Source organism: Parasteatoda tepidariorum, chromosome 9 (assembly GCF_982258835.1).
Source record: "Parasteatoda tepidariorum strain Cologne lab strain chromosome 9, Ptep-v5.0, whole genome shotgun sequence".
Classification (NCBI taxonomy): Eukaryota; Metazoa; Arthropoda; class Arachnida; order Araneae; family Theridiidae; genus Parasteatoda; species Parasteatoda tepidariorum.
The window spans coordinates 50,763,889-50,787,078 of NC_141763.1; the positions used below are offsets into that span (position 1 = coordinate 50,763,889).

General features: G+C 27.6%; 1 protein-coding gene across 18 annotated transcripts in view; it reads left to right on the plus strand.

Annotated features, from left to right (window-relative positions):
* Window positions 1-13,857, plus strand: part of LOC107447618 (uncharacterized) — a 156,763-nt gene extending 142,906 nt beyond the window's left edge. For 12 of the 18 annotated variants that reach the window (XM_043039530.3, XM_043039528.3, XM_087151779.1 and 9 more), the window contains 11 exons: window positions 934-1,049; window positions 3,056-3,144; window positions 5,755-5,904; window positions 6,030-6,144; window positions 6,582-6,692; window positions 7,894-8,017; window positions 9,088-9,130; window positions 9,769-9,850; window positions 9,955-10,037; window positions 12,462-12,637; window positions 13,593-13,857. In XM_043039530.3, coding sequence (XP_042895464.1) covers window positions 934-1,049; window positions 3,056-3,144; window positions 5,755-5,904; window positions 6,030-6,144; window positions 6,582-6,692; window positions 7,894-8,017; window positions 9,088-9,130; window positions 9,769-9,850; window positions 9,955-10,037; window positions 12,462-12,630 — 1,082 coding nt within the window. In that variant the 3' untranslated portion in view covers window positions 12,631-12,637; window positions 13,593-13,857. The remainder of the gene's footprint in view (window positions 1-933; window positions 1,050-3,055; window positions 3,145-5,754; window positions 5,905-6,029; window positions 6,145-6,581; window positions 6,693-7,893; window positions 8,018-9,087; window positions 9,131-9,768; window positions 9,851-9,954; window positions 10,038-12,461; window positions 12,638-13,592) is intronic. The other 6 variants (XM_071186532.2, XM_043039529.3, XM_087151781.1 and 3 more) reach the window with 1 other exon arrangement.
* Window positions 13,858-23,190: the final 9,333 nt, after the last annotated feature.

A 23,190-nucleotide genomic window follows, 5' to 3' on the forward strand; every position in this document is an offset into this window, starting at 1 on the left:
TTAAAATTTTTTCATTTTGAATTTAATTACGAAAATATTTGAGAAAACTTTTAAATTTGCTCCTAAAAATTAAAAAAATTAAAATTAAATAAGAATTTTTTAAGTAGTTAATTAAACTTAATTACTAGTTTCTTAATATATTTTACAGTTAAAGTAGTAAATCTGGTTAATATTAATAATAACCGCGATTATTAAAAATAACTACACTTTTTGGTAAATGTAATTGAGATTAGATTAAAAATTAAAGGAAGTCGCAAAAACATATTTAATATATCGTTATTAAAAATAAACAAATTAGCAAAATATAAAAACAAAACAGTAGTAAGAGTAGACATTTACTAATAAATAAATTTAGAGCCCTGGTGGTTCAGGGTATAGAGCGCTCGTCTTCCAATGATGAACCAGGTTCGAATCCCAGCGATGGCTGGTTGATTCGAATTCCGCTCCCGGCTCGCGCCAACAGCAGTGCTGACGTAAAATATCTTCAGTTGTAAATGGATCATGGGTTAGAGTCCCCTTACCATTAGGCTAAACCGTGGAAGGTTTTCGTGGTTTTCCTCTCCTTGTAACGCAAATGCGGGTTAGTTCCATCGAAAAGTCCTCCACAAAGGCAAAATTTCGTCCAATACTTGATTCAAGAGTTCCCTTGTCTTCTGGATTGGGTTCAAAATTACAAGGCTACACATACACCTTTACACCTCTGGAGGTTGATTTTTTAAGCTTGTTTTTGAAGTCTACTTCAAATAAATCTCAAATCAACCTCAACACCTCAGAAACACCATTTTTAAGGATTTCATCAGGAAGAAGACTAATGCAGACAGTAATTCGAATTCGTACTAATCGAATTTAAAATGACGAAAATATTTTTGTTTGTTTCACTACGTGAAAAAGTTTTGAATAAAACTTTATTATTAAATGAAATTTTATTTACAGCGTCTCCGCATCAGTATCAAGAAACGGAAGTAAATATTCACTATCGCGCTCCCATAAGACATCTTGAAAAAGATTACATAGAAGAAGAGGAATTAAAGAAAATTCAAGAAGACGCGGTAAGCTAAAATTTATTCAAAATCACTCTTAATATCACAGTTACTTAACTTATTAAATAAAAATACGGATTTAAATACGCCTGCTGATAATTCAAGTTTCATTTGGGTTCTGATCACTAAAGAGATTTTATCGTCAATCGAAATGTTGACCATTTTTCGATTAGCTAGAGTTCTCAAATTAGAGTTCTTTATAACTGGTGACCAAATATCCTATGTTTCTTAAATGTTTTTATTTTATTGCCGTTTAAAATTTCGACTCAGTCAAAATAAAATTACTAAAAATAGAAATATTTTTAATTAAAATTGTGTTTAACAAATACTTATAATTAATACCAATGTTTTTATAGTTGCATTTTCTGTTTTGTAATTATTCAATTACAGTCCCTGACCAAATTATTAGACATACTCTAAGATTCTAAGTAAAATCTTAATTATCAGGTTATACTATACAGCTTTATTGTTCTTATGCTGCTGAAACCGGTTTGTACTTGTTTATGTTCTTCGGTCAATTTGTTAATATTGTCATGAATGCAATGATTGAGTAAAATTTAAAAATGAATACAAATAGGAAGTAGGGGAGAGTGGGGTCAATTGTAACAAGGTACGATTGTAACATAGCAAAAATTTCGAGTGTCGGGTTCTAGATTTGGTTCCTAGGTGGCGCCAAAGGTGCATTTAAAAAATCTACATGTACACCCCTGCTGGCAACCATTTTTATGTACTTTTGAAAGAGTTATATCACAAAAGATATTTTCACGCTACGTAAGTACTTTTTTTGGTATTAGAATATTATATTGTAACAAAGTAATTTTGTTTAAACAAATAAAAATTATTAACCGAATATGTAAGTGGACACCTTAATTAACATTTAAAAAAAAAGATTAGTTTTCTTAATTAACTAGCATTGTTTTCAACAAATGAAGCTGAAATGGCGTCTTGGGGACGATTGTAACAATAAGTAAAGGGACGACTGTAACAGCTGAAAATAAATAATCTTATGTTTACAAACCATTACTTAACTCTTTAAGAACCACCAATAGTTTACTATATCATTTATATTATGTTGCATGCGCATTATTTTATTTGTCACCTTTCACAGCATAAATTAAAATTTTCAATACCTTAAAATTAAAAGTTTAACCCTTTAGGTCTCTGCTCGTTATTATTTTTACTCCTAAAATATCACTACTATTTAGATCAATAAAAAAATTTATCACAACTATGATAATATGTATAATTAACTATGTTTTAGTTGAATTTATGAACTGTTACAATTGACCCCGTAAGTGGGGACAATTGTAACAAATTCACGACTGTCAAAAATTGTTAATAACTAATATAATAACATTTAAAATAAGGTTTTTTTTTTCTAGTAGAGGATAGTCTACTTTACTCGTCTGTCAATTAATACTAATAATATAATGGATTTTTTGTTAGTTAAAAATAGTTAAGTAAAAAATGTTACAATTGACCCCACTCTCCCCTATATAAAATATCTCTGGAATTAAAATCCATTGCATGCATGTTTAAATATAAAAATATTGCATATCAACACGTGCAAAACATGCAATTCTTAAAACACTACAGTACATCTAATAATTTGGTATAATTATTGTAATATACTAATATAATACCTGATATAATAAATGTTCTATATTTATATATTATATATCGTCTAATTCAACCAATTGATACACGAACAAGTGCAAATCGATTTCAGTCTCGTAAGAACTGTATAGTATTACCTGATAATTAAGATTTTTCATAAAATTTTATAGTGCAACGAATATTTTGGTCAGCGACTGTATATCCTATTTGGTGTATGCTTGTATGGTGTGCATGTCTATCACAGCAACCACTAATCAATCAAATTCAAAACGCAACTAAGACACACTGTCTGAAATTTAAAAAAAAAACTTCAATTATTGTAGATGTTAGTTTTAATAGTGTCATTCATTTATTTGTTTCTATTACCTTCCTTAATGTATCGCGATTTTAATTTTCAGATGCGAAAATTGTATGAAGAAGAACGAAGAAAGAAACAACAACAGGAACTAGCAGAAATTGAAATGAGAAGGCACAGTGATTTTTTCACGTATGTAGATATTAATGCTTTCTTTTCACAATTGATTTGTCACATGCATCGAAAAATGTAGTAACTGAAACGATGTTATAGATACAACAATTTTGTAAATTTAAAACTATTATTGTGATAATAGTTTCATTTTCATTATTGTTGTAAATTGTTGACATTTTTGGCGTTTCACGGAAGTGTTAAATAGTTTCGAGACTTAGGATATTTGTTTCAATTCGTAACCTTAGAAATCTTTGACTATAGTTAGATCTAATCATTAATCCATTATTTATTTCATATTTCGGTTGCCCCTATGAAATTATTTAAAGTAAAATACCATAGAAAAAAAATATTTTAATAAATATAATTTTTTAATAAATATACTTTTTCTATTGAATAAATTATGAAAAGATCATATATCTATAAAACTTTCATTATTATTTTTCATCGTGCTTTTCAAATGAAAATAAAATTACTAAATTAGTTAATAAAGAACTATCTTTTACTAATAACAATGTTCAACGTTTGCAGCAGTTCGTTTTAAAATAGTAAATAATAAATTTAAAAAAAAAGCATATTTTATTTATTTTCAGCTACAAGCCTACTTTACACCAAAAACAAATGCATAACTATACAGCACGTGACTTCGAATTTAACTGTCTTACATAAAAATTTAACTTAAGATTATCAAAGATTAAACGATGAAAAAATTTCTTTCCGATTATTAAGTGCTTTTAAACATAGTCTTTTATTGGTAAATACGTTCGGTCTTTGACCCGCAGTGGCCTGATCGTAAAGACACGGTTCCCAGTAAAACATCGAATTCAAGCATCACTGGCTGCTGTCAGTAAGCGGGTGGGTGACCACTTTAATCAGCCTACGTAGGGACCGAGAGTGCGCGGAATCGTTAAACTGTTCTACCGTAAAGTGCTCGACTTCGCGTGTAGGTCGCCGGACTGCCAAAGCGGAGGAGCCATCCTCTCTGCAGAGTATCAAAATTGGATTGGCATGTCTTCGGAACATCCTTGAGGATGTTTCCCAGTTGCCAATAGCCCATTGTCCAACTCTAGTGCGACGTAAATAAAATACCTACCTACTTGCATTCGATCTTTATTTACTTTTTCTATGAAATTGTGGTTCCGCTGGAATGATGTATTTGCTCTTAATTTGAACTAATTTGGCTTTTTAGCTATTAATATTCTGGATCTTCCATATTTCGCTTAAATAAATTTTGATTTTCATTTATTTATTTACAGCGCTTTCAAATATTTTGCTTAATTGTTTTAAGTCTTTAATAGACGAAGCAGATGCTCGTGATGCCGGGCTAAGATATTAAATACTTTATTCTTAAATTTCGTTTAATGTATTCTTTCATTGAATAGTTCGGTAAAACACTTCATTTAAACTAATAATTAGCCTTATAATACATAGAACATATTAGCTGAGAAGATTAAGGTAGTTAATTATCAAACGGTTTATCCAAACTTGTGTTCACCCCTTCTATGTAGATTCAAATTAACTGCGTGTATTTAAATTAACTACTTGTACCGAAATTAAATTTACTATATATACAGAAAAATGAAATTGAAAAGAAAAGAAAAAAAAAATACTATGATAATTTTAGGTGCAATCTGAATAGTTTGGGTGTTTAACCTAGAACATGCTTACTAATATGTTTAGACGATATTTTAAGTAACGAAATCCGTTCTTAATTCAATTAATTTAAAATTGCATTGTTTCAAATAATGTAAAAAATTTTATACCATAGTTTTAAATTTTTTAGTTATTGTTAAACAGAATTTTAAAAAATAGTAAAGAATTAGAATCATTCATCCGACGCTCATTCCATCAGATTTGATAATTGTGAGCAAAAAAAGTATTTGATTCACTTAAATAATTCCATTTATATGACTTTCGACTGTTTTCTTGACATAAAGTTATAGGTAACATATTTCCCAGATTGAGACTACTAATTTAAGATTATTAATGGTCAAACGATGGAAAAATTTCATTCCTCTTGTTAAATATTTTCTAATTATATATATTTTAATAAATGAAAGAAGTATTTTATTAATTAACAGGCTCACAAATGTTTTTATATACTTCAGTGCTCCCGACACGCTAAAATAATTTTTAAAAAAACGGTAAAAACCACAAACTAAATTTTGCAAATATTTGGCTATTTTTGCTTGCTTTTTAAAAGGTATAGCATGACGTAACTACTATAAAGTGGTGAATTATATAAGCCTACAAATTATTTAGAAATAGTGGTGGATAAAAATGTACTAAATTGAATTTATTAAACCAAGAATCACAATTGATAAACTACCACCTTAAAATATTTATTTGCTGTCCGCAGCAAGTTGGCATCTCTCTATACTTTATTTGTAAAATCAGGGTTCCAATGAAAGAAGGTTGATCGTTCGCCGTAAAAAATTTAGAGCCGCTGATTTAAATGATGATTCTACAGTTATTTATCTCAGTTTGTGTCATAAAAGAGATAAATTATGATTGAATTCATCCATTTTATAATATCTCTGTTTATCGTATTCCTTATATGTTATTTTCTCCATTCCTCTCTTATGCAAATACTTAAACTGTATTAACGCATTTTTCATGTATATTCAACAGACCATCTCAAAAATCTCCAATTCCTCTCAATCGCTACGACAATCCATTTGACTCTGCCTATTACAGATTGAGTCCATCTGGATACCATAGGGGTCCTCCACCAAAGACTATGGCCAGGGCTATATATCCTTTTACAGCACAAACTACCAGGTAATAAGTGATTTAATGTAAGATTGCATACTTAAAGTATAATTTATAAATTGTATTTTTTTTTTTTAATATTTAAATAAATAAATGAGCATATCTCGCTCATGGTGTGTTTTTCTTTTTTTAAGAGAGCTTAGTCTGAATAAAGGAGATATAGTTTATATCAATAAGCTACTTGACAGAAATTGGTACGAAGGCGAACATCACGGTCTAATAGGCATATTTCCTGTTTCTTATGTAGAAGTAAGTTTCATTTAAAGTATTAATGCATGCACCTAAACATAATTTCAGAAACGGGGATCTAGTGGCATTTCGGTTAAAAATTAATTCTAAAAAAATATTCTTATTCTTTGTCCTCATTATACTCTTTCGAAATAGAATAGACATCTCAAAATTACGCGATTTTCCTACTCTCTACGTTTTCTCCTCCACTGTTGCCACGGTTTCGGCAAAGCTTGCGTCCCTTCTAAGCCACAACGTTTCTTAATCTCGAATATACTGGGGTGGGGAAAAAGTAAGATTTGCCGAAACCATGGTAGTGAAAAATGGGGAAATCTCTTAGCCTTTAGATCCCTATTTTATGTTACAAAGAATATAAGTTTGAGATATCTGTTTAATTCCCATCATTTCAGCTCATATTGTATTTTTTTAGTAATTCTAATATTTTTACACATGCTTAGATTATCCCCAATGAAAAAGCAAATTTGCAACCTCGAAAAGCAATGGAAGGGGAAGCAATAGTCAAATACAACTTCAGAGCCCAAACACCAATGGAATTATCTCTTTTCAAAGTAAGTTAAACCATGATTTGTTTTTCCTCTTTAGAGTATTTTAGGCGGAATGCTTCCAAAAGAATTTTTATAGCTTATTCAAATAATGAAAACACTTCAGATAGTTTTCCTTTAGATTAATAAAGGTTCCACTACCCAAAAACTGCCTTATGACTTTTCCTTTTTGTTACGTTTTTCTAAATTTGTTTTAGTGCGTATGAGATTGGAATTTCACATTCAAAATAACCACTTTCCGACTAACTGGAGTACTCAAACCGTAATTAAAATCCGTGCTCAATGACAATCATAATTCCTATTATTTCCTAACCATCACAAACAGGATTTTTTTTGACATATTATCAATTTTCGTCAATATCACCGACTAACTAGCGTGCTCAAATCCATACAATTATTTTGCGATTGCTTTATAACTTCTTAATGCACAAAGTGTCCAAAAATTTTAATTCTGAGAAGTGATAAAAAGCATCAGAAGGATGAAAACTTGACATAAAACATCGACCGCAAAACACGGTAAACGGCCGAAAATTGCATAAAAAGCAATCAAGCAAGAGGATCTCAACGCGATGATTGTCACGACACGAAAAGCATATCTAGCAACTTCGAGGGTGTCTGGGAAACCTTTTTACGACGTTGTAGACTGTGCAATGACATCAGCAAACGTCACTTCAGCTTTGGTAATAATTAATCAAATAAATATTTTTGTGGTTAGCTTTTGTAATGATTTTCCAACGCGACGTTAAAACCTGTATGTTTTTTTTTTGTTTTTTTTTTTCGTTTGCGATTTTCACCCACTCAATGTGCTTTGCGACCTACAATCTATGATAATCTTGATACTTTTTATCACCCAGCTGAATTTATTGATTGAATTTTGAGACACCCAGTGTATTAAGGATTTTTGTAACAATCGCGAAAATTGTTTTACTTTAACATGCAAAAAATAAGCTTTTATGTTATTTTAATGGTTGATTAGAGAAACTTACAATTTAGCAGCGCAAACCCCGATAGCTGTTATACTGCACAAAATCTATGGTAATTTTTCATCCTTTTGATGCCTTTATCAACTCCCTGAATTTATCAATCGAATTTTAAAACATCCTGTAGAAATTACAGAATCCGACCAAAAATTAAAATTATAATTCATCTTGTTTTGCAACAAAAAGTTGCGAATTGCAGTTGTAGATCGTTTATTATTTTTTTTCAGGGAGAAAAAGTTATTCTATTAAGGAAAGCTGATCGAAATTGGTACGAAGGGCGCTTAGGTACCAAGAAAGGCATTTTCCCTGTTTCATACGTTCAAGTTCTTCAAGAACCAGGAGAGAGTCCTGGTAAGTTTTTGGTTACACAATGTTTACATACATATTTAAAACTTTTTATCAAAGTGGTAATATTTAATAGCGATATATGTGACAAAACTATAAACGTTTCTAGAATATTATAATTCTAAAATATTATAAAGAAACCAAATCGAAATGAGGCCACTTTTAATTTTAAAATTATAATTATGAAAATTCCAAAGGAAATTCTAATTATGAAATGAATTCTTAAGGAAAAACACAAAAAGGAATTATTTGTCACATTTAGGGGGCCCTTGGCTTAAGCTCCTCAGGCCTTGCCGCCATTGCTATCAAAAGCAGAACCAAGATCCAAGAATTTATCCACACTGTTTCAATTTTCTATCAATTTTAAATGATATATATTTTATATATTTTCTTCAAAATTTTGCAACATTAGTATTTTTTAATTGTTTGGGTTTTCCTTTTATTTATATATAAACCCACAAAATTTGCACATTTACTGAATAATTGTGTCTTATTTTCAAGATCAAGAGTATTTTTATGGCATAAGCATACCTGCCAACTTGTAATCCTTTCGAGAATGATTTTCCCAAGTGGTAGTAAAATTTTAATTAAAATTTTAGGCAGAAACATACGCTGTATTTTGAAAAAGCTTACGCTGACTAGCACTACATTACATTACATATTAATATATATGCTTAATTTTTTAAAAAATAGTGGTGGCCAAAAAGATTATATATTAAGTTTATAAATGCAAAGAATATATAGAAAACATACATTTTATTACCACTTTAAATATAGAAATAAAATTTTGCGCTTGGCAGGTATGCATAAGCACGATGTCATCTGCAAAATCCAAATTTTTAAAAATAGTATAAAATCTCCATCTTAACCTTTTCTTTGGTTTTTTACATCCTTGTTTAACGCTTGTTTGTTTCCAGAACGCAGGCTATAATTTCAACTTTCAAACGATGAACGAAGATTTATAACGCAATTCTTCTTTGTTAATAATTACTTTTTTTAAAAAAACAATTTATTTTTTAAAAACAAAAATAATTGCATATCTTCATCTACTAACTTCTTTATTCTGTTAATTATAGGCCCTCGAGCCATATCTCCCAAACCACCAGCAAGTCCAGTATTGTGAGTATTTTTTTTTTAAAAAACTTCAATTTAAATTAACATTCTATATTATAAACGTATAAAATGAAATTGTTACACTTATTAAACAATTCTATATTCATTTATACTGCCGTACTTGCTTTTACATTGATTAAAAAAAAAATTTCCAATGCATTGTAAACTATTATTATGCACAAAATGTTCCAAAACTATCATCTTTAAGATAAATTTTCAAAATAATAGTGAAAGCAAAAAAGTATGCACATTTGACGTCTATTAATATTTAAGCGAGGACGAAAAAAAAAAAAAAAACGCTTTTGAAGTCTGTCCATCAACAAAACCAGTTTGTCTGACGAAATATTAAGTCATATCTAATAATCGCCATTCAATTACTCTGTTTCCCCTGGCAATATAACATACTTTCAGTCTCCCCTTCCTCAGCAGTGATTCTTTAGTTTTTGTTAGCGCTTTAATTTTTTCTATCTTAAATATCAATTTACGACCTCTAATGTGCAAACTTGTTTATAAGTATGCTAAAAATACATGTTACGGGTGATCATTATAGAGCATCGTGCATATTGATTGACTTTTTAAAAAAATATATAATAAAAACAATCCCAGTACTTAATATCAATAAAAATTAAAATGTATGTTTTTAGCAGTCCTATTATTAATGGATCACCACCAAAATCTAATGAAGGCCCAACATTCAATACCGGACTCAGGCCAAATCAGGAAAAAGTAATTAAAATCCTTTTCTTTCCAGTTGTGAAATTAATTAATTTGTTTCGCGATTTTCAAATAGCATTGAAAATACTTATTGTTTCATATTTTATTACTTTCAGCCTACTCTCAAACTAGACAAACTAGATGGCAAATCTTCTCTCACCCAAACCCTCCATATAGATACTTACAATGAACCTATACCGTAAGTAGATATCATCAGTCATACATTTTTTCAAAAATAATGATTACTTAAGCCTGAACCAAAAATGTCTTCAGTTGCATTTTAAAAGTATGAGGGTTGTTGCTGTTTTTTTTTTTTTTTTTTTTTTTTTTTTTTTTTTTTTAAGTAAGGGCCGTTTGAAAATAAAACCAAATGAAAGTAAATTTTCAAGTAACAAATTTATTTTCAGATTCTTCATACGTTTCTCTTTTGCAAAGCTGCCAAATTTGTTTAAACGCTTATCATATTTTATAACTAGATTTAGAATACCCTCTTCATACAAATTTGCCGCCTGCTCCGTTATCAAAGAGGTCACGTATTAGTCATTGTTGTACTGATTGCAGCCAAAATGATGTTTGAAATATCGGAGAAGATGAAGAAAATCACTCAGTACAAGGTCTGGACTATAGGGAGGGATGGTCCAAAACTTCCCAACCAAAAGAGTTCAATAAAGCTAGGATCTGAGCTGCTGAGAGAGTCATTGTCATAGAGTAGAAAAAATTCCCTGTAAACCTGGCAGTGAATTTTGCTACTTCACAAATCTGCTAGTGAATTAATGCAGTAGACAGGTTTTTTGTCGGCTGAAAACGCATCACTGACAGTGTCTCGTGCGTGGCGGCGATTCGTTAAATTTGAGCATTTTAAGGATACAGAACTGACCGTACACAGCTGCAACTGAGCACAGTTGTTCCTAAGGAATGCTGGGACACGACACAAGAACTCGTTGCAACGCACGCGTCATCAATTAGTTTATACAACGAAACGGCCCTTACTTAAAATACAACCCTCTTAATTTAATTGTATGATTTTTCTTATTCATTTTGTCTGTGGAAAGCTAATTAATGTTTAACCCTTTGATGCAGAATTTTTATTGAGCATATTTTTATTAAACATTATGATAAACACATTCTTTCATTATTTTAAGTCAAAAAATATTATATTTAGCATTTTAATAATTTATGGTTATAAAATACTGCATAAAACGCCGGTGTCTTTTTCTGCATTAAGGGTAAAATCTTCCAATTTTAGCTCACTTCCAATCAATAATTTTTCAAATTTGTAGTTATTTGGATCTAAGAGAAACAGTTATTCATCATCGAAATTTCATTAAATTACAAAATCAATTATTGATAAATGCTTGAATACAAATGAAAAAAAATTCTCTTTTTAAACTACTTTTTTTAGATTTTATTACAAATATAATTTTAATAATTTAACAGATTTGTTTAGTAACTAAACTGTTTTTCATTATTAAAAAATACCAAAATATATTTTTTCTGATAACTAGAGCTTCAGAAAAAAAATCTGTAAAAGATACACCCATATCCCATCTGCGTCAAAGAGTTAAACCTTGCAAAAATTTAGAGTTTTTTTTCACGCTAATAAATATGAATTATTTTAAAAGGTATAATTTAGTGCCGAAACAACGTAAAAAATCAAATCATCCTCGCAAAAATTTGAATTGAGTGAGAGTATGAGGTTGGTTTTTTTATTTTCACTTGAGCTCATTGAAAAGTTACTTCATTTAGTCATCATCATCATAGTTGGCCAGACAGCCCGATGTGAGCCAATGCCTTCCTCTGAAGATTTCGCCATGACGACTTCCGATTTATCTTTGATCTCCAATTCTTTTCATTAATTGCAAGAAAATCAGACTCCACTGAGTCAGTCCATCTCAATCGCGGCCTTCTCCGCTTTCTTGTTCCAGTGGGTCTAAAAAGCAGTATCTTTTTTTATTGTATTGTCATCACTCATTCGAATCACGTGGGCCATCCATCTCATTTTTATGTATTTAACAATATCAGGTTGTTTATAAATCTCTTGTACAGTTCAAAGTTAAATTTCCTTCTCCAGTTATTGTTTTCATTTACACCACCAAGTATACTCCACAAAATCTTTCTCTCAAATATTGCGATACAATTTCCCTCCAAGCTTGAAAAGTACTGCTTTAAAAAATAGTTTTTAAACCTTGCTTATTATAAATTTTACACTTTTAATAAAGATTTCGATTACGAATCTTTAAGGCGTCATCACAGAAGATCGGCACTATCGCAGAGGATTGTTAGTGAAATTATTTCATGAATACTTGAGCTCATGATAAGGTTGTAGCAAATTTACTTCATAAAAACATTCTTTCAGTTGGTATTTTTTTTTATGAAGTACACAGTATTTTTTTTATGAAGTTCATGGTCTTCTAATTAACGAGGCATATGTTAGGAATAAAGAAAAAATTAAGGGATTTTTTTTGAGTTTATTTTTAATTTTACTTTCGAAGCAAAATAATTGAAACCTGCAAAAAAAAATAATAACTTGCAATGTTTACTAATTGTTCTGTTTATAGTAAGCTAAGTTAAAATTTTGCATCTAAAGCATTGCTTAAAAATGATCCCTTTTTCCTTTTTTTAGCTACCGATCATTGTACACTTACAAACCACAAAATGATGACGAGTTAGAATTAAAAGAGGGCGATACTGTCTATGTGATGGAAAAATGCGATGATGGTTGGTATGTAGGAACTTCATTAAGAACAGGACAATTCGGAACGTTCCCTGGAAATTATGTTGAAAGGATATGAGAGGCTTGTAAGTTTTAGAATCTATAAATTTAAATATGAATCACCGAGCTGGAATAACTTCACTAACATCATTTTATTAAAAGTAAAGCAATCTCACAACTATCTGTTGTGGGCCGGGGGTTAAGGCTCCACAATTTCATAACCAACGGGCCCGAAGACAGCAATGGGGGCAGGATTACACACAAGCCGCCCTTACTTCCCAGGCAGACTAATACGCATCGATCTGAAGATTGGCGGGCTTCGAGCTGCCACTAAGGATCGAACCCCAGTCCTTCACAACGATAAGGTAATCAGTGCCTTTAACCACGGAACGAACGCAGCTCACGTTATTTTAATGGACATATATTTTTTAACTGAAATATTATTTACTTCAAAAATAATCTTCTCCTTAAATATTTTGGCTAAAATTAAGTTGTAAGATTCAAGGAGAAAATTTAAATGTATCGAAATCTGACAAACAAAAAAAAAGTATCGAAATATGACAAGGAAAAAAAAAACTACTATATGAGAAAAAGAGGACTAATAAAACTAAAACCAGTTCGTTCGTTGCATGGCATTTGAATGTGATTTCTATGATCTCCAACCGCTTCCTCTCCATAATTTCAGAAAATCAACAGGTTTTGATGTTTTTAATTTTAATCTCATTTATGATTCTTAACTTTATCGAAAAAATTTTTTTACTTGCTCAAATGTTGATTCACAAGTCCTAATATTAATATTTTTGTTGACTCCATAACTGACAAGGTATTTAAGAAATATATATTAAGAGTGGTGATTACAAAACACCCTGCATGCATATATATATATATTGGATATAACATTTTATTTCAACATAAAATATATAATATATATTTGTGTTTCCACATTATTGTGTTATGTAAACCATACTATAATTATTAATTGTTTCTTTTGAATACATCAATAACTTTTAAAAATTAATTCATAATTTTTTTTCCCTACAGATGTTGTTTTACAGCATGAAGTGTTTGTTTCTAGTCTTCATGATTTCTGCAGATGTTGCAAAGACATTTTTTTGTTTTGCTGCTTAAAATATATCATATCATATATATTGCAGCATAATTTCTCAGATAATACAAAAGCATATTATCAAAAGTTTGTTAAATACTGCATGTGTTCAAAAAAATTTATAGAAACGTTTCAAAACTCGATTTTAACTATAGATTTATAAAATATTTTATGTCATGAAAATAAATATGTTGACCCAACTGTGATGTTGCTTAATTATATTGCATTTGAATAACTCATTCATTGAAAGTGGTACACGGTAATCATTAATAAAAAATTAAAAAACTAACACTCAACACAGGGCACAACATAAACTATTCAGAACGTTTAACGAAATCTTAAATACTTTTTAATACATGTATCAAAGAAATTAAAAATTAATGCAAACATGTAGCAGCGAATGTTAGATTGTGACAAATGCAGATTAACATGTATTCACAAAAATATTTACAAGCACAAAAAATGCTCAACTGTCTAACTTTCTGTGAATGTGTTAATTAAAAGCTGGCATGCAATTTCTCATAACGAAATAACATATATTCATGTATTTTTTCTATGTAAAAGTAAAATTTCATACAACTTGATAAAAACAGTTATAAAATAAAAGCCTTCATAAAAACACTATGTACATAAAGTAAACTATACAAATCATAATCACTTGTGCATTTTAGTATTAAACCTATAAAATAGGCAAATTAATGTAAATGCATTATAGCAAAAATATAGAAAATTAATTTTAGAGTTTTAAAACAAGCTATTATGTTAATGATCTGACAATATTCTTTATTGGGAGAACTGCAATCCAATTGTCATTTTACCAATTTTAATTATGGCAATGACTTTGATCAATATGTATATTGTGTATACTTTTCTAATTAGTACGGAATAAATTCAGTTGTCTTTATAACGACAAAATGTGAAAAAACTTCAGAAAGTCTGTCGTTTTTTGATTAGCAATTCAAAAATCAATAAAAAAACTGAAAGTGCATGGTTTACTGTGTGCTGCTTAAGACACCAGAGAACATATTTTTACCAAGTTTTAAAATTAGCTAACAAGTTTGTCAACAGATGGCACTCGCTAAAAATACTATAAAACATGTTTTCAAAATAACCACCATTTGAACCAGAAATGAGGAAAAAATTAAGAGATGCAAATACCAAAATTTCAGTTGCAATGTTTAACATAAAAATTATTTTACAGTTTTGCAAGTCAACAACGTATCGAGCGTTCATTTGTTGACGAACTTAGTAAACTAATTTTGAAACTTGGTGAGAATATATATTCGAGTATACATTTTTATCTTCTTCTACTTTCCTTTAATTGCTTTTCCAAATTATCATACTGAAGAAAATACTGATTCAATAAAAAAACTGAAAGTGCATGGTTTACTGTGAGCTGCTTAAGACACCAGAGAGCTTATTCGCAACAAGTTTTAAAAGTAGTTATTAATTTTGCCAACAGATGGTGCCTACTAAAAATACAATAAAACATGTCTTCAAAATAACCACCATTTGCACCAGCAATGAAGACAAAATTAACAGATGCCGAAATTTCAGTTGGAATGTGTAACATAATATTGTTTTACAGTTTTGCAAGTCATCAACTCCATCTGTTGACAAACTTAGTAACTAATTTTTAAACTTTGCAAGAATATATATTCTCATTTCCTAAGCATATATTTTTATCTTCTTTTGTTTTCTTGTAATTGATTCTCCAATCATCAGCCATTTTCAGGACAACCGATAAAAAAAATTTAATAAAAAATTAAACTAATTAAATTAATTAATTAAAAATTAAATTAAATAAACTGTAAAATTTAATAAAATCGGTAGAGATTTAAATAAACCAACTCAATAAGGAAAAGGGACTACAACTAATAAACAGACATAATATTTTTTATTTTATTCTATTGACACACTTCATCATGAGCAAGAGATACTTTTTTTTTCTACAGCATTTTAAAATACCTTAGACAGAAACTTTACACCATACTCACAGATCAAAATGCTTAGAAGCAGACCAGAACACTTAGAGTTATAATAAGAGTAAAAATCTGATTTATGTGTAGAGAACGCCTTGTGATACACATATGGCACATCATTCTTTCTTTTCCCACCATTCTGTTTCCTTTCCTCTTTAAATCTAGATGCACCACATGTTTTTTTTTAAAGTCAGAAAAATGTTGTAAGTGGTTTAACACATAATGACTTGAGGTTTTATCAAATGCTGGATCACAGATCAAGAAGAGAGATGAATGTTTTAATGCCATTCATCGAATGTGAATGATAGAGAACAGGAATCAAACCAGGCTCTTAGTTAAAACACTCACAAGAATAGGCTGACTTCTTTTTTTTTTCTATTCTAGAGTAGCAGACACAAAATGGAGTATTTATATATGGTATCCAGAGTATTTGATAAGCAATTTTTAAACATTTCACTTCACCGTGCGTGTTACTAGACCTGCCAATGTCACAAAAGGTCAAAAAACAAACAATAAGGGCAAAACAATGATGGGAATAAAAAGGACTTGGATCAAAAACCCTTCTAGTAAGTACTTAAAGAGGAATTACTATACACACAGCAGCACTCCAATTATTTGGATAATCGAGTAACGGGTAATTAAGGCAAAAACATTTGTCAATTAAAGTGGTGATAAAATATCGCTAATGACATGCAGCAAAAAAGCATGGTACAAAAGTATTATTTTTGTAACAGTTACATTAAAATGTTTTAAGAAACTTTACCTTCCTGAATTATATGATGATTCGTATTAGGCCTGGTCTCAATTAACCTGAATAATTGGAGTTCTACTCTATTTAATACCTTCACTGCCATAATAAAGGCTTTTTGAATATCACCGGTGTCAGTAAAGGTGTTAAAAGGGAATTATTTAAACAACATAAAATAAATGACTTTATCAAAAAGGGATTTTTTTTTAAGCATACAGACTTAAAAGAAGAATCAGACTTGGTAGCTGCCGTCAGTCGGTATTTACTAACTTTTAGAAACAGTATCATGCTTAATTTTTTGTAACAAATTAATATACTTTTATAAACAATGTTTTGAAGAGATACACATAAAAAAAAAACTTAAATCAGAAAATACTTCTACAATATAACAGTCAAACATGAATTAAAAAAAATGTGTACATGGTTCCAACAAACTTTTATACGGCGATTTGATTTTAATATCAACAAAATATTTTTAAAGTAATCAACGTCAAAAGAGCAATGTCATATTGACAGATTCTTAATTAAATGAATTTTTTTTATAAAATAATATTCACGATTGGTAAATTTTTAGTCTGTGAAAACAAAATATTGAACTTAAGAACTGTGCGTGACAAATTGAATGATAATTAAGGCTAAAAAAAAATTACTCAATTATATAATTTCTGATTAAAATAGTTTAATAAAAATCTGCTTACAATAAGCAACAAATAAAATGTTTTAATTGTTTTATGTAAACAAGTATGCATAAAAATTTATTGGAATTTATTTCAGTATTAAAAAAAAATTAGAAACATTTATATGGTTTAATTTCATAACAATTCTAGATTAAGCATACATTTAACTAACAAATTCAACTCATTAGTAAGGCATCAATTAACCAGCCTCACATTTTAATCACTGAATTAAATGACTTATTTCCCAGCAACTACTCCACAAATGAAGGTTTTAGTGGAAAATCATTTAGCATCATTAATTTTAAGGTTCGCAGCTATTAGTTTTTCAAAGCATAATTAAAGAATTAGATGAAGAACCACATTTCAACAATTAATTTAGAGATTCTACAAATCTGGCAGGTTAAGTTTACAATAAAAGCAACTAACTACATATAAAATAATTATATTATAACTCAATATTTTTCTTAAATTTTCAGCACAAGAATATACACGCCATATTTAATATCTACTAAAGATATATCAGTGAATGTAATAAAATCCCATTTCATATTTTTGATATCAACATTTTCATTATTCACAGCTTAGATAGATATAGTAATTCTGATGACACATGGGTAAATATTATACAACAAGTTCATTACGTTATAAAGATGCTTTCTAAATTATTACATTCTCAAAAAGTTCAAAATTGGAAAAATGTTCAACGGTATTTAAAATTTTAATAACACTGGAAATTGATGTTGTGCTAGTACACCTAAATCCATTTAACATCCAAAAGTTTTTGATAAAGAACATGTAAAATTAGCAAAGCTTTACAAGACACCATTTATACTCTTGCATGTGATTCACAAGGCTGCTTTTAGCAGATTATTACACAAGATAGAAAAAAGAAGACAAAGGTCCAAATTTTTTATGATACAATTCATGCACTAAAAATAATTCTAGTAAATTGAAGTTAAATGTGAAAAAGTATTTTTATTTGTGGCGCATAACAGAAAAAAATATCTTTTTTTTTCTCCTTATATGCCATCATACATAATTGTAAAATTACAAGTAAAAAAATATTTCAGTATATAAGTTTGGTTTCTTTTTTTTATATTACTGAAAATATATCAAATTTTAAATCCATCTTTTGTCTTTATAAAAAAGAAGAAAAAAAAACAAACATGATTTTTGTCAGCTATGCAAAGATAGAAATACTAAAAATATTTGTTTTGTCTCATATTTATGTCATTCTTATTAACTGATTTAATAGTTTGAGGAAAAATTAACATAAATATATTATCTTAATATATATTAAAAGCCTAAATGTATTTAAAATTTTATAAAACTAAAAATGTATCAAATTCAAAGTCCATCTTTATTTTAAATGAAAAGAAAAATAGCAATATAAATAGAACTAAATGATATTTAATTAATATATTATAATTAATTGTTTTGTCTTATGTTTATGCTATTTTTATTAACTGATTTAATAGTTGAATAAAAAATTAAAGAATTGTTATATTACCTCAATGTACACCCAAAACCTAAATGTGGATATGTAAAATTTTATAAAACTAAAAATGCATCAATTTCACATTCCATCTTGTTTTTAAAAAAAATGAAAAAGAAATAAAGAAAAATGGGAATTTTTTCCCAACAATTATGCAGAAATAGAAATAAATGTTACGAACATTTGTTTTGTCATTCTTTGTGGTTTTTTCACATCTGACTACATAGGAATTAAAACAATGATTTTAATTATATGTTTCTAAAACTTAAGTGCATAGCTAAACATCTGCAAAATTCACAACATATCATATTTTTAAGTCCATCTTTCATGCATCAGCTATTTAAAAATACAAATAAATGCTAAAAAAATGTGTCTTTTTTTATGAGATTCTTATTATCTGATTTTATATTTTGGAGAAAAATTAAAATAATATTAAACAGTGAATTTTTTCTTATGTTATACCACCTAAGTCAATAAATGAAATATGCTGAAATTGATTTCACTATTTTTCAACTTTAACTAATTTAAGGTACAAAGTTTTTGTAAATTAAATAAAAATATAATATGAAGAGCTTTATAAAGCTATTAGTTAAAATAAATATCAAAATTTGAAAAGCTTAAAAAAAAAAAAAAAAAAAAAAAAAATTTTAATAGTAAACATGCCCTTAATGATAATATTTAGTACATGATAAATAGCTTAAAAATACAGCCAGTTTTGAATATCATAAGCGGAAAAACCTATTTTGATGTTGTTCCAAATTCTAAAGATTTTTAATAATTTATAGCCCAAAAATGATGCTATACACAACACTGCTACCTGATGATGGTAAATATGTTTCTGATCAAAAATCGGAAGAACATTTATACTTAAAACAAGTGTAAATCACCAATTGCTACGAATTCCAGAGGGAAGAAGTAAAACATGCAACAAAAGTAAATTAAATTTTGGAAAATTTTAAAAAAATATAAAAAAAGAACACAACTTATAATAAGTTATTTTTTTAACTGATAATATTGCACACAAAATACATTCAAACAAGACAATCAAAAGTTGAAGTTGCACATAAATGCATTGAAAAGAATTCCCCCATTTAAATTGAATAAAAAAAAATTATAAAAACACAACCATCAGAGTCATAGTCTAAAATTTAGAAATAAAAGCACAATAATTCCAAATAATCTTATACATAACAACTCATCTAAAAAATATACAACTGTATATATAACAAAAAATTTCAGATAAAAATAGAAACTAGATTAATAATAAACAAGTTTATAATAATTAAAAAATAATAAACACAAATGAACACTTACAGACCATAAAATAAATTTAAACTACTTCACATGTATATACACACACAAGTGAATAAATATACTTCACATAAATATATACTATACAGACAAGTAAAATCATAAATACTTGGTCATTCCATTCATTGCGGGAGAAAAAAATTACTATACTACTGAAGTAATAATTAAACTTATTAAATAACATAAAAATAAATAATAAACTGCAGATGTAATTGTAAAATAATATTTCATATACACAATAATGCCAACTTTACAAAGCTCTTTTTGTAGTTAACAAATGTAATATTTGTTTATAATAATTTCAGAGGTTCTTTTTAAAAAAATGCCTACATTTCAATGATTGCAAAGTTTATCAAACTTGAAGCTTAAATTAAATTATCAGACTTTAGAATACATACCCAAATAAAATTTTATATCATAAAATTGAACTAACATAAAATCCTTAATTTCAAATTTAATGGTTAGTTAAAAATATGAATTATGATTTCATCAACATTGCTGTATCATAAAGATTATTTTATAACAGGAAAAATGATATTAATCAAAATTGAACCAGCAAAACCACCCTATTTTTGACTTTAAACACTTCATAAGACAGTATGGGATTACTCTAATTTTTTTAAAATCAACAGAATGAAAACATTAAATTTTGCTGAAAAATGACAAGGCTAAATTTAGTAAATGACAATCTCAAAATGGAGAATAAAATAAAAAAAACTGTTTCTATATTAAATTTATTATTATTATTATATATATATATATATATATATATATATATATATATATATATATATATATATATATATATATATATATATATATATATATATATATATATATATACCGAAAGCTTTAGAAAGATGGCATTTCTGTAGAGTTAAATCAAAACTTTTTCAAAAAAATGCAAATGTTTAACCTGAAATTTTAAGTGGGTAAAATGGTTTTTCCAAATAAGCAAATAAAAAAAATCCTTAGAATGCTTTTTCTATATAGTATGCTATCTGTGAATAAACTCAAGAAAAATTAACAATATTTATAAAATTTGAAGAAAAAAAAAACAAAACTTATATAAATAGATAAAACACACACAACAACAACAAAAAATTGACTAAGAACTATTAATCAATAAATCTGGTTAAATTTTCAAAAATGATTTTGGCAGATAAAAACAATTTTAGATTCACACACAAATATTGTGCAACATAGAAAATTTCTTTATATTCTAATTGCTATTTCAAAGTAGAAATGCAATTTTTTAAAATAAATAATCTGAAAAATTCTAATATTCGAGGAGATTAATAACAAAGATCAAAGAAGTGAAACCAATATTTTTAACATTTTTTAAACATAAATTATTTTAAAAAAAATAATAACACCAGTATTGATTGACAAAATAACAATTAGATATAACAGTTAATAACTGGTACAATCTAACAAATACAGTCTTTAAATAGTATGTTTAATTTTTTAAGTTTCTTAAAATATAATGTTCTAATGTAACAAGTAATCAAACCATTATAACCATTTCATTATTTGTTGTTGAATCTAACTATAACTAATAATGAAATGGCTTTTATGTTATCAATGTATTGTTTTCATGAACATTGAACAAAGCACACTATTGGTTTCATTGATTGTTGTATTTACAAAATAACTAACATTTTCAATATCAAATCGATAGAAATCATAATATACTCATAACATAAATATAAATTTTACATAAAATACCAATAAAAGAAAAACAAACCCTATAATGTATATACAGGAATACTTACATAATTAATACTTTAATTTACTTGCAGAGCAAAAATACAGTTAAAAAAAATCTCTAAAAGAATTCATAAATTTGCTGATTTGAAGTTAATTTAAAACTGTGCTACCTTTTTATAGAAATGTGATAACAACAAGTTATGAAATTGATAAGAATGTTTGAAGTATCTAGTGACTTCTATTTGTACTAATGGCAAATGATAATAGATGCCTTAACTAAGAAAATAAAATCTCAGGATAATAATTTCAAAATAAAATGCAGTAGTAATTTTATGTAATTTCAACTATAGAGCAGAAATTGTTTCATAGAAAATAGCGATTGTCTTATAGCAGTAATTATAATTGCTAAGCAATTTAATTAAAAAAGATTAAATTTAGAAATTAAATTGCGAAGAGCTATTCAAATAAATTTTAATTTTAACCCTGGCATGGTATATATTAGAGCTTCATAAAGCAGCATTCTAATTGGATATTTTAAAACAAAACAGGACTTAATACAAAAAAAAAAAAAAAAAAAAAAAAACACTTTAAGTTACTGTTAAAATCATTTTAAATAAAAAAAAAAACACACAAAATGTTATAAAAAAAATTGAGCAATATGAGTTAACATTAAAGGAAATATGTTACAGATTTTAAATTGCAGTAAAATTTTTTTTCCCATAAAACATATAAGAAAACATTTAAATGCAATTAAATTCAGCAAATCAATAAAATTTTGGTTAAATATAAATAAAAAAAAAATCCCTCAAATGCAATGCTAGTTTGAAATGAAACATTGATAGAGTATACTATAAAATTTTATGAAGAAAAAAAAGCAAGTTGCTTAAAATAGTAGTAATTTCAAAGAACGGAATCAAATTTCAGATTAAGAGCCAAACAAAAATAATAGAACTGAATATATTGTAGACAAAAAAATATTCATTAAGCAACAGTTAATTTTAATTAAGTTTCAGCAAAATTAAAAAAGGATATTGTTACGTTCAAAGATATTTTTAACTTTCTATTCTAATTTCTAACAATTTCTAATTAACATTTAAAATCGGAATATTTTAGAGACACTAATAAATTTTATATTTACAAATTGCTAAAAAAATTAAAACAGAGATTATTAGTCATTCTTTTATCACCCTTAATAGGTATAAAATATTGTATTTGCTGAAGAATTAAAGATAAATTTGAATTTTTTAAGACTTAAGAAAATCTGCTTAAAATTGTTGTTTTGTTCAAATTAAAGTGCTTAAATCAAAGGCATATGGACTTTATTATACATTCTTATGTAACTATTAATAATTCAAAAAACTGCATTCACTTAATTAAAGGTTTTTCTTATTTTATGAATAAACCAGAACTATGATCTATGCACACAACATTTTTTACAATTATTCAATTTATTATGAAATTCAATCTACTATTTAACAGAAAGTCATATCACCCCCTAAAACCAAGACCAGGGTTAAATAATCTAAGATGCATTATCTGTCTCTACTTGCATGTACTGAACATACTACATGGACAAAATACAATAATAAAAATACACGGTTAGTGATATTA